Below are 12,397 nucleotides of genomic sequence, written 5' to 3'. Positions count from 1 at the left end.
TAATCTTTTCTTCCTAGTGACTCAGGCCTTAGCTCTCACATGGGGCCTGTCTACTATGTAGACTGAGCTGCAGTCACTGCGCGGAGAGAATGGATGGGAAAACCGGGGCAGACTTGCAGCAACAAGCCAAGCACTCCACCTGCCTCTTAGGTGCTCCTTTACCTATGCCCCAGGGTTAGCTCTCAACCTCAGGGTCCACCTCTTACTCCGTGGCATATAGGAACCTATACCACTGCGCTCACTCTGCTAGCTCGGTGACCTTTCCAGGCCAGTGTCTCACACCCTGTTTCTGCCTGGTCGCAGCCTGACTGAGGGTCAGAGGGGGCTGAGAGGCACCTGCTCCAGAGCACAGTGTGAGCACCCGGGGATTCAGCACCACACGGTGGACAGCTCCAGGCCCCGCGGACCTGTCAAGAGCGGGATCTGCTGGAAGCTGCTGGAGGCTCTGGGTTGGGAACCCTGGAGAGGTCCGTCAAAGCGGGAGGTGCAGGCCAAACTGGGGCGTGGTGGGGGGCGGGGTGGGAAAAGGACCGGGAGTCCGGCGGAACGGAGGAGGGGCTGGGGGCGGGCCTGGGCCGGGGGCGGGGCAGGCCGCGGTTGAAAGCGGCAGGGCGGGCCGGCGGAGAGCGCAGAACCAGCGAGAGAGCCAGCAATCGGGAACCGGAGTCCCGCGCCAGAGCTGGGCGCGCCAGGTAGGCTTAGCCTGTGGTGCCACCGTCACTGCCAACCTTTTTTAGCCCTGACCCCACATCCCGGGGCCCCGCGGGTCCTAGAGTTCTGGAGCACCCGGGCCGAGACGTCCAGACAGCGTTTTCTGGGAGCTCCGGGAAGCGGGAAGACCGTCCCGGGCACCCCGCCTTTCTTCCCAAGAGAACGCACGCCCTGCATCGCGCTTTCCAGTTCCTCCTGCTCCAGCGTCCTCTGGTCCTTCTTTCTGTCTGTGCCTCTGTCTTTGTCTCAGCCTCTCAGGCTCGCTTGCCCTCTCATCAGATATTTGTGGTCTTGCCCCACCGCTGCTGGACTCCCAGGTTCTGCCTCCTTCCCTGCCTCAGCATTCATCAGAGCCTCCCCTGGGTTTCTAACCCCATCTGTGTTAGTCTTCACCCCTGATTCTGTCTCCTGTTTGCCTGGCTGAGCTGCTTCTTTGGGGTCCTCTCAGGCTTCCCGTCCTCTGCCCTGGCACCAGCGGACTAGTCCAGTGAGAAGCTGTAGTCTCTGTAGCCAGGACAGGGGTCCTTGAAGTAGTTGCTGTCCTCTTTAGCTGTAGTTCCTTCCCAATCCTGAGGAACGATATGTCCCTCTCCCAGTCTGCATGATCTCAAGAGCCTGCCTGTGTAGGGTTAATGTAAGGTGGGTCATGAGGTACAGAAGATCAGATGCAGGGTAGAGAGGATGGGAGGGGAACTCTAAGGTCAGGCAAAGGCTGAGAAAGGCTGGAAATGTCTGTTGGTTTTGGAGTGAGTGAAGAGAGACAGACACTAAGTCTCCAGCAGCTTCCTATGAAAAGCTAGGGCATCCACAACTCAGCTCCGGTACTGTTTAGAGGTCTCACCAGGTTAACTGAGCCCCATCTATGCCATACATATATCCATCCATATCTATTTATTTACTCTGCTGCCTTAAGACCTCTAATTACATGGTACCTTCTCTGAGACCAGTCCCTCCACCTTGCTGTCTCCCTGGGATGGGGATCTCCATCCCATTCTCAGTCAGGAGACTTTGGGGCTGGCCCTTTAAGAACCACAATCTAGGACCCTGGGTGTTCACCTGGGTTTTAGTTTCTCTTGGGCTGGAAACTATCCCATAGAGACTCCCCTCTCTGTGGTGGGTCTTCCAATGCCCCCACTCTGGGAATCCAAGGCTCAGGATGGGAGCCAGACTCCTGAGTGTGTAATTGCTATGGCCTCAGCTACTATAGTATTGGTCTCCTAGGAAGTTTGTGTAGGCCCTTTGGTTTATGTAGGATTTGGCAATGGCTAGAACCCCTACCCTCTGCCTGGGTCCCCACTCCCACCCTCCCTGTCTTCTGCTGAGTTTCATAGGGGCCCAGACCCCATCTTTAGGCAAGATTAGGGCAAAGCCAAGATACAAACCACTAGGGGATAGCCCAGGAGCTTCTCAGCCCAGTTAGTGAAATCACCCTCCTCATGACTCCTGAGTAGCTGGGAAGGGGATGTGGGGAGGTAGGTACAGAGTCAGAGGGGAAGCTGGAAATCAAAGAGAGCAGCCACTCTCTGGTTCTACTCTCTCTTCCCTGTTTGTCTATCTCTCTATCTCTCTGCAGGAGCTGGCCCCCTTCTCATCTCTCTTCCTGTCTGTCCTTTCCTGGCCCCTGTTTCCTTCTCTCTCTGCCTTTGCTGCTTCTGTCCTCACCCCTTGAAGACCCTGGTCTGCTGGACCTAGCCATCCCTTTTGGGGCCATGGAATCACTGCTTGGGTTTCTGGCACTGCTGCTGCTGTGGGGTGCTGTGGCTGAGGGCCCGGCCAAGAAGGTGCTGACCCTGGAGGGGGACCTGGTGCTGGGTGGGCTGTTCCCAGTGCACCAGAAGGGTGGCCCAGCAGAGGAGTGTGGACCTGTTAATGAGCACCGTGGCATACAGCGCCTAGAGGCCATGCTTTTTGCACTGGACCGCATCAACCGCGACCCCCACCTGCTGCCTGGTGTGCGCTTGGGTGCACACATCCTCGACAGCTGCTCCAAGGATACACACGCCCTGGAGCAGGCGCTGGACTTTGTGCGTGCCTCACTCAGTCGTGGCGCTGATGGCTCACGCCACATCTGTCCTGATGGCTCCTATGCTACCCACAGTGATGCTCCTACAGCTATCACCGGTGTCATTGGTGGCTCTTACAGTGATGTCTCCATCCAGGTATGTGGAAATCACCCAAACCGGCATTAGGAAGGGGGGGCTGGGAAGGATGAACCAGCATTGCTGATGAGCAGGGACTTCCTGGACCAGTGCATCAAAAAGCACCATGCATCTTTCTTTCAGTAGTTTCTTACAAGACAGCAAGAAAGTTCCCTGGCCATATAATAGGGTTGGTTTCTAGAAAATGTGCAAGAGAAACTTCTTTTGTGGAGAAAGGAGAGAAAACAGAACCATCATGTTACACACACACACACACACACACACACACACACACACACACACACACACCCCTGATATTCAATGTCCCAAAAGGCTTATGATACAGCCTCTGAAATCAGCCTTCAGGACTGAACCCTGGCTCCTGTCATACTAACTGCATGACTCTGGACAGGTTTTTTCTTTTTTTCTTTTTTTTCTATGTCTCAGCTTCCTTTTTAATAAAATCGGATTAATAATACTTTCTACTTTTAGGTTCCCAGTAGAAATTTAATGAGAGGATGAGCATGTATCAAAGAGCCTGGCAGGTCATAAGGGCATAGTCGGGATGAGCTGCTGTCAGTATTAACCCATTTTATGGACAAGGAAACAGCTTCCAAGGGAAGCAGGTCATAAATCAATGTGGTGGCAAAGCAGGAGTAGGAAATCGGGGCTCTCAACCTAGTCAGACCATTTCTGTCTGGATTTCACAAAGTAGACAAAGAGAAGCCAGGAGCAGCCAAAGAAACAAGGCAGAGGATACAGGAGGAAGAGAAGTTGGGGAGCGCATAGATGGGTACCCTAAGATCTTCAGGTGATGCAGAATTTGAAGGAAGGGGAAGGCTAGGGACACCACCGCTATCACTTGTTTTTCCACAAGGGGTCAGCAGAGGGCGCCCTGCTAGGCTCCGGCTATGGATCTAGCTGACTCTACTCTCTAGACTCACTTGGCTGCTTTGGCCTAGGTGGGATCTTTCCCCTTCCTGTCTGGGTCTCCTCTCACCCTTATCCTCTCCTGTCTGTGTCTAGTGTAGGTGCGGAGAGATCAGGGCAGAACTGGAATCAGGGCTGGGGTCTATCTGGGGGCCTCGGTGAGAACCTTGGTTTCCTTAGGAGACTGGTAGAGGTCACTGCCTCTGAAGTGGGACTTAGACCCTGACCTGGGTTGATGGTTTAGGAGAGAGGAAGCCAAACCAAGAGCCATGGGGTGTAGGTGGGAATTAAATTATTTTCTTGCTAATCCCAACTGCTAGAGGTGGTTAAGTAGCTTCTGGGATGGGTGTGGCTAGGCCAGCACCTGTATCTGTAGCCCTGGCTTTGACAAGGATGGGTGGGTAGCCTCCTCTGGCTGTCTTCAGAGGACTCTGAAGTACTTTATCAGAAACCCCCTTTCACAGTTTCCCCTAGGGCCCCATGTGTGTGTCTCTAGAAGCATAGTCACCTTGCTATCTCAGGACACCTCTTTCTCTAGCTGGACCACCCTTGAGAGTAAATGCTGCTTCTTTTCCCCCCTCCTACCCTGGTCAGCAGAGGCCTGACCCTTAGTCCCTAGATTACGCTGGTCTGTTAATGTTTCCCCCCCATTCCAGCCCTTGCGTGTATCTCTGTCAGCTCCCACATGCTAGACACTGATGCCGCCACCTAGACTGCTTTTAACTGTTCAGTAGCTTGTGATTCAAATGTGAAACCCCACAGCACAGGGAGATTTTTATTAGAGGGACACAGAGGAAGAAAACGTGTGAGGAGGCAGACATTTAAACTTTAAACCATCGGAGAACCTATGTCCCAGTCACAGGGTCTTAGCCCTCTTCTGAAGAACCTGTGCTTTTGTTTACTCACCATCTGGGGCTCTCAGATGAACCCCATTCTAGTGACTTTAGGGATCAAAGGTTAAGGAATGACGTGTTAGCCAGTCAGTGGTAGGGTAGGGAACCTTGTTCATTTTAGGCTCAGCCATCCAGTGGGGACCAACTTGGGCTTCACGTTTCTTCCTGGAGTAACTTTTGTCCAACTTCCCATGAGAATTGTTACTAAAGGACTACCTGTAGCAGAGAGAGAGAGAGAGAGAGAGAGAGAGAGAGAGAGAGAGAGAGAGAGAGAGAGAGAGAGAGATTGGCATCTTTGAGTATCCCCAGATGACTCCTACTGTCTATCCTGGTGCAGCCAAGTGCTATTCTCTCTCCACCCCAGGCCATTCTGTTCCCCTTGCCCTGCATCTGGTTTGGGTGTAGCATATGGTTCTGGGTGTTCTCCCCCTCCATCCTTAGGGGAAGAGAGAAACCCTCTATCTCCAGCTAGAAGACACATCAAGTTCAGACTAGGGCTTTTTATAGAGACCTCTCAGAATTGACCTGTGGTCCCCAAGTTCCATAGGTGTGGGGGATGCATGCACCTGCCTTTAATGCTTGCTTCACCAGGTCTCTGACCTTTCTGCTCCCTACCCTTGCCCAGGTGGCCAATCTCCTGCGGCTGTTCCAGATCCCACAGATCAGCTATGCCTCCACCAGTGCCAAGCTGAGTGACAAGTCCCGTTATGATTACTTTGCTCGTACTGTGCCCCCAGACTTCTTCCAAGCCAAGGCCATGGCTGAGATTCTCCGCTTTTTCAACTGGACATATGTGTCTACGGTGGCATCTGAGGGTGACTATGGTGAGACAGGCATTGAGGCCTTCGAGCTCGAAGCTCGGGCACGCAACATCTGTGTGGCCACTTCTGAGAAGGTGGGCCGTGCCATGAGCCGCGCAGCCTTCGAGGGCGTAGTGCGAGCCCTGTTGCAAAAGCCCAGCGCCCGTGTGGCTGTGCTCTTCACCCGGTCCGAGGATGCCCGTGAGCTGCTCGCAGCCACCCAGCGCCTCAATGCCAGCTTCACCTGGGTGGCCAGCGATGGCTGGGGGGCTCTGGAGAGTGTGGTGGCAGGCAGTGAAAGGGCTGCCGAGGGCGCCATCACCATTGAGCTGGCCTCCTACCCCATCAGTGACTTTGCCTCCTACTTCCAGAGCTTGGATCCCTGGAACAACAGCAGGAACCCTTGGTTCCGTGAGTTCTGGGAGGAGAGGTTCCGTTGCAGTTTCCGGCAGCGAGACTGTGCCGCCCACTCTCTGAAGGCCGTGCCCTTTGAACAGGAGTCAAAGATCATGTTCGTGGTCAATGCCGTATATGCCATGGCCCATGCTCTGCACAACATGCACCGTGCTCTCTGTCCCAACACCACCGGCCTCTGTGATGCCATGAGACCTGTCAATGGGCGTCGCCTCTACAAAGACTTCGTGCTCAATGTCAAGTTTGATGGTAATAGTCCTGGCCAGTGTCCGTTAGCCTGCAGGCCTTTGGATTCCATTATTTTGCTAAGAAAACAGGGTGGAGCACAAGGACATAGTCAGGGGCTGTGTCAATTAGGACAAAGGGACCACAGCAGAGGACCCCAGCTGGAGTCAGGGCTGAGGTTCCACATTCTGAGAATCTTTCAGAAAGTGGAATCTGGACTGGCCCTGACTCTAGGAACTCTGTCTACTGCTTGGACATTACCTTCTAGTTCTGGGCTCTTTATCGGCTAGAGGAACCCAAGCATTTCACAGGCAGAATGAGAGTCCCAATCAGGGTAGATTGAGGGTGAACCATAGGGAAAATTTCCTCTATTTAGGTGAGACTTCTATTACTAATCTTGATTTTTCAAAACCTGTTTAGGTCATGCTATGTAGCCCAGGATAGCTCCAAACTCATAGCAATTCTCCTGCCTCAGCCTCCTGCGTGCTGGAACTATATTGTGCACTGCCATATTGGTCCTCATCTTGATTTTTCTACCCAAAGTAGCTAAGTGTTTTCAGAAGCAAAAATTAAAGTATCGTTAAGAAGAGCAACAGACCCAGAACCACTGTGCTTGGCTTCGGGGAGAATCTTTGAGGGTGCAGTGGGAGAAGCTGACAGGGCTGACAGAGTGTAGAATCACAGGGCGAGACTTAGCCCAAGAGGACAGTTGTCCTTAGCATCCTGGTGGTGGAGGCGGCTTCTAGGACCCGCATAGGTACCAAAGTCTGAGGCTGCTGCTCTCTTATCTATGGCATAGAATAGAAATGGCATAGAATTTCCAAATAACTTTTACTTAGCTTCCCGTTGCTTTAATTAATCATTCATTATCCCAGAAATCCAACTTGGGTCATCAGGCTTGACAGCAAACACCTTTACTTGTTTGACCCATCTTACCAGCCCATAACTGAATGTTTAAAAGAAATGTTTGATGCCTAATCCCAGCACTAGGGGGATGACTGTTGAACTCAAGACTAACCTGGGCTACAGAGTAAGACTCTCAAAAAAAAATGTGTGTGTGTGTGTGTGTGTGTGTGTGTGTGTGTGTGTGTGTGTGTGTGGTTAGCTAGCCCTGTTCCTGTGGAACCTGTGTTGAACCTAATTCCACTAAGATAAACACCCAGAGCTATGATTGGGTTAGAGTGTTAGGGATATCGTCTGGGCTTTCATGTAGTTGATGTGAGAGAAAAGCCATTCTCAACTTGCTAGGCTTGGTTGGGTAGAGATAGATCGTGAAAATGTGGAATCTAGGAAGAAGAAATAGGTGCTGGGTGGATGGGAATTCGAATCCAGACAGCACTGCTCACTTCTAAGATCCTCAGCGTCTCACTGGGAGCCTGGCTGGGTAACAGAGGGTTAGGGGACAGAGAGTGGCAGTAGCCATCCTGTGGAAGGCTCTGGTTTCAGGTGGCCACTAAGGTTGGGATTCGGTTTGCAATGGACCAGTTAGGACTGACGGGGACTGAGGTTGGTATAGTGTTGCAGCTAGAGGCCGAGTTTAACTTTGGAATCTCTGTTAAGTTTTTAGGAGAGAGTAGGGTTAGGGTTAGGGTTAGGGTTAGGGTTAGGGTTAGGGTTAGGGTTAGGGTTAGGGTTAGGGTTAGGGTTAGGGTATGTTGTGATACAGTTAGAGTTTGAAGACTAAGGTCTAAGATTGCAAGCCATAACAGGATTGGGGCTTAAAATGGGTGACGCTGCGTTTGATGCTGAAGTCTAGGGTTTGTAGTGTGTTATAAACTGTCTTTTAGAAAAGTAGCTTGGGGGTGGGGTGGGGCCTGGAGAGATGGCTCAGTGATTAAGAGCACCGACTGCTCTTCCAGCAGACCCAGGTTTAAATCCCAGCATCCATCCACATGGCAGCTCACATCTCTGTAACTTAACTACAAGATCTGACACCCTCCCGCAGACATACGTACAGGCAAAACACCAATGCACATAAAATAAAAATAAATGTCAAAAAGAAAATGTAGCTGGGGTTAAAATAAGATGGGCTTCAGTTTTGCAGTGAGGTAGCCTTAGCTCTGGGGTCCAGGTTCCTTCTGAGGGTGAAGGTGGAGGTCACATCAGAGGACCTCACCAGTCTTTCCTTCTCTATTCCAGCCCCCTTCCGCCCAGCAGATACGGATGACGAGGTCCGTTTTGACCGCTTTGGTGACGGTATTGGCCGCTACAACATCTTCACCTATCTGCGGGCAGGCAGTGGGCGCTATCGCTACCAGAAGGTAGGCTACTGGGCAGAAGGCCTGACTCTGGACACTAGCATCATCCCATGGGCCTCCCCATCAGCTGGTCCCCTTCCTGCCTCTCGCTGTAGTGAGCCCTGCCTTCAGAATGAGGTGAAGAGCGTGCAGCCCGGTGAGGTCTGTTGCTGGCTCTGCATCCCCTGTCAGCCCTATGAGTACAGGCTGGATGAGTTCACCTGTGCTGACTGTGGCCTGGGCTACTGGCCTAATGCCAGTCTGACTGGATGCTTTGAGCTGCCCCAGGAGTACATCCGCTGGGGTGATGCCTGGGCAGTGGGACCTGTCACCATCGCTTGCCTAGGTGCCCTGGCTACCCTCTTTGTGTTGGGTGTCTTCGTGAGGCATAATGCCACACCTGTGGTCAAGGCCTCTGGTCGGGAGCTTTGCTACATTCTGCTGGGAGGCGTCTTCCTCTGCTACTGTATGACCTTCATCTTCATCGCCAAGCCTTCCACGGCCGTCTGTACCTTACGGCGCCTCGGTCTGGGGACTGCCTTTTCTGTCTGCTATTCAGCCCTCCTCACCAAGACCAATCGCATCGCTCGCATCTTTGGCGGGGCCCGGGAGGGTGCCCAGCGGCCACGCTTCATCAGTCCTGCCTCACAGGTGGCCATCTGCCTGGCACTTATCTCGGGCCAGCTGCTCATTGTTGCTGCCTGGCTGGTGGTGGAGGCACCTGGCATAGGCAAGGAGACAGCCCCTGAACGGCGGGAAGTGGTGACATTGCGCTGTAACCACCGTGACGCAAGCATGCTCGGCTCACTGGCCTACAACGTGCTCCTCATCGCTCTCTGCACGCTCTACGCCTTCAAGACCCGCAAGTGCCCGGAGAACTTCAACGAAGCCAAGTTTATCGGCTTCACCATGTACACCACCTGCATCATCTGGCTGGCGTTCCTTCCCATCTTCTACGTCACCTCCAGTGATTACCGGGTGAGCTTGTGTTGCCAAAGTAGGCAGGGTAGAACACCAGACCTGGTCTTTCCTGCTTTCCCAGGGAAAGGTTTAAGGGAAAAAGAAAGCTTGGAGAAATGTCCAGGGACATGATAACTTACAGGGGAGGGGAGCACAGGTGCCAGGTGTCAGTCATGGTGGGGGCAGGTGTCAGTCATGGTGGGGGCAGGTGTCAGTCATGGTGGGGGCAGGTGTCAGTCATGGTGGGGGCAGGTGTCAGTCATGGTGGGGGCAGGTGTCAGTCATGGTGGGGGCAGGTGTCAGTCATGGTGGGGACAGGTGTCAGTCATGGTGGGGGCAGGTGTCAGTCATGGTGGGGACAGGTGTCAGTCATGGGTGGTGCCAGGTGTCAGTCATGGTGGGGGCAGGTGCTAGTCACGGGTAGTGCCAGGTGTCAGTCATGGGGTTGGGGGCAGGTGTCAGGACTGGTACCATCCCCTAACCTGGGAGATGTTGGAGTTGCAGAAATATGTTCTAGAGAGTGCAGGCTGTGCCTTGTTTCCGTGAAGGGTCATTTGGAAACGGAGGAGGGGGGCTGGTCAACAAATGAAGAACAGGAAGGGTAGGAGGAAGAGACACAGGAAGAGGGCTGAGAAAAATTAAAATAGGTGACTAACTGTACTCCAGTTGGTGACTTTCAAGCAAACAGTTACAACTGGCATTCAAGGGGTGGCCTTGGCTCCAACAAGCAAGAGCTACTTCAGATGAGATGGCCCTGGAAGGTCTCTCTGAGGAGGTGGCAGGTGAGCTGAGCTCTGAATAATAAAAGAGGTTAACCCTCATGACCGAAAGTTACAGCTCTCCTGTTTAGCTGATGAAGACTCAGAGCGAGCTCAGCCCATGCTCCAGTCACTCAGCTTGGAAGTCTCGACCAGAGTCTTAAACTGATGGCTTTAACAGTGAAAGGGACAGGAACATTGTGGCAAAAGCCCCGGTGTAGGTCCTTTCCCCCAAGACAAAGGTGTCCTGGTACACTGCTGGGGGTGGCAATTGCTGGGCTTGGCTGCTCTGTTCACACCTGCTGAGCCACCTGCTAGGGTAGTGGAGGCCAAGGCTGGGGAGGGAATCTGGTCTGACTCAGCCTGCATTTGCATATGATTTGCATTTGCATGCCAATCGTTGACAGCTAAAGACTCACCAGAGATGCACAGCGGTCAACCAAGCATGCACACACCTGTGTAGAAGCACACATGCCTGCATATGTGAAGATGCAGACACCATTCCCTTATGCACCTACAAGTGTGTGCACACACATCCTGGCACGTCTACAGCATATGCACATCTTGCCCACACATAGATCCCTCCCCACCCACAAACACTTGCGCATACTCCTCTCCACACTACTGCACACATATGCCCATACTGAAATGCTTGCATCTACACAAATGTACTCCATAGCTGCAGCCCTTGCATGCCTGTGCATACACTCCTGTGCATGCATGCACCAGTTCATGTTCATAACACAGCTGGGGTTCTGGTGTGCCTCCGAAAATGATTGACTAGGGCTGACACCGCCATTGTCATCCTTCTTTGAGGTTTGGCCAAAGGACTGTTCAGTAGATTCTACCATCCTTCTCTGCCTCCACCTAGGCAGGGGTCACCCAGGCCCAGGCCCAGGCCCTGGCCCAGGCATGTGGAATGTCTTCCTGACCTTCCTTGACCTTCGTTGACCCCTGCACTCACATCCCTCCAGGTGCAGACCACTACGATGTGTGTGTCTGTCAGCCTCAGTGGCTCTGTGGTGCTCGGCTGCCTCTTTGCACCCAAGCTGCACATCATCCTTTTCCAGCCACAGAAGAATGTGGTGAGCCACCGGGCACCTACCAGCCGGTTTGGCAGTGCTGCCCCCAGGGCCAGCGCCAACCTTGGCCAAGGTGAGCATCCTATACCCTCCCCTACTGGGTCTTTTCTTCTACCCAGCTCCCAGGCATGAAGTCCCCTCCTCAGACTGCTGAGGTTCCTTATCTGGGAATGGGGTACTGTCAAGATAACACTGGACACGAGGGAGAGGCATAGGTGAATGGTCACCCTCTTGCTGCCTCTTGGGGTGAGTCCCAACCTCTGGCTACCTTTCCCTAGGGTCTGGATCCCAGTTTGTTCCCACTGTTTGCAACGGCCGCGAGGTGGTAGACTCAACAACATCATCGCTTTGAAGACCCCACACTCCCGCCCTGACATGGCTGCTCCCGAACCCAGCATAGACCCTCTTCCACGGCCAGGAGGAAGTTGGCTGGAGCATTGCAATAACACCTACCCCATGCCTGCCCCCAAAGTCACTTACCCACCTCCTGGATTCCCCAGCCCTTTAGGTCAGAAGCCAGAGTCCTTAGCTGGGGAACCTCTGTAATGGCCAGTAATTATTCTTGTAGCTACGCCCCGTGTTTGCCAGGCCTGGGACTCAGAGGGGGAGATAATCAGTTCTACCGTGTTCTAGAACAGCGTGGCTGAGGATGACAGGTCCAACCCCCATGCAAAGGTGCTTCCAGTCCAGCCCCTGCCCAGGCCTTTTTAATTTTTTATAAGTTACTCTGGGATAGAGAGGATGGTTATTGTGGGGATCATTCCCTCCCCTCCTTACCCAGTAGTTTGTCCCATGGTTTATTTTGTATTACCTGTAAATAAAGTGTCTTTATTTAAATGTGGTTTTTTTTAAAGTTTTATAGACAGGGTCTCATGTATATCAAGGTGGCTCCAAACTTGGTATGTAACTGAGCATGACTTGAAACTTCTGACCCACCTGCCTCCCAGGGCCTGGGATTATAGGTGTGTACCATCATGCCTTGTTTTTTTTGTTGTTGTTTTTTTTTTTGTTTGTTTGTTTTTTGTTTTTTTCAAGACAGGGTTTCTCTGTGTAGCCCTGGCTGTCCTGGAACTCACTCTGTAGACTAGGCTGGCCTTGAACTCAGAAATCCGCCTGCCTCTGCCTTCCAAGTGCTGGGATTAAAGGCGTGCGCCACCACTGCCCAGCATGCCTTGTTCTTATTCAGGGCTTTTATGAGTGCTAGGCAAGGCAGCGTGCTTCCAGCTGAGCTACACCTCCAGCCCATGTC

The 12,397-nt window shown here is 52.8% G+C and overlaps 1 protein-coding gene across 2 annotated transcripts; it reads left to right on the top strand.

The window, feature by feature from the left end:
* The first annotated feature begins 612 nt into the window (after nt 1–612).
* Grm2 (glutamate metabotropic receptor 2) lies at nt 613–12,054 on the top strand. 2 transcript variants are annotated; one of them, XM_034484079.2, is made up of 6 exons: nt 613–692; nt 2,285–2,870; nt 5,298–6,135; nt 8,251–9,326; nt 11,041–11,221; nt 11,427–12,054. In XM_034484079.2, exons 2-6 carry the CDS (start codon nt 2,421–2,423, stop codon nt 11,498–11,500), a joined length of 2,619 nt encoding a protein of 872 aa, XP_034339970.1. In that variant the 5' UTR covers nt 613–692; nt 2,285–2,420; the 3' UTR covers nt 11,501–12,054. The 2 variants fall into 2 exon arrangements, with proteins under 2 accessions (XP_034339970.1, XP_076773453.1); XM_076917338.1 differs by having other exon boundaries at nt 628–692; nt 2,383–2,870.
* Nucleotides 12,055–12,397: the final 343 nt, after the last annotated feature.

This window comes from Arvicanthis niloticus, chromosome 21 (assembly GCF_011762505.2).
Source record: "Arvicanthis niloticus isolate mArvNil1 chromosome 21, mArvNil1.pat.X, whole genome shotgun sequence".
NCBI classification, from domain to species: Eukaryota; Metazoa; Chordata; class Mammalia; order Rodentia; family Muridae; genus Arvicanthis; species Arvicanthis niloticus.
Note: the sequence above shows the minus strand (reverse complement) of the source record. Positions and strands in the feature narration are given on the sequence as shown.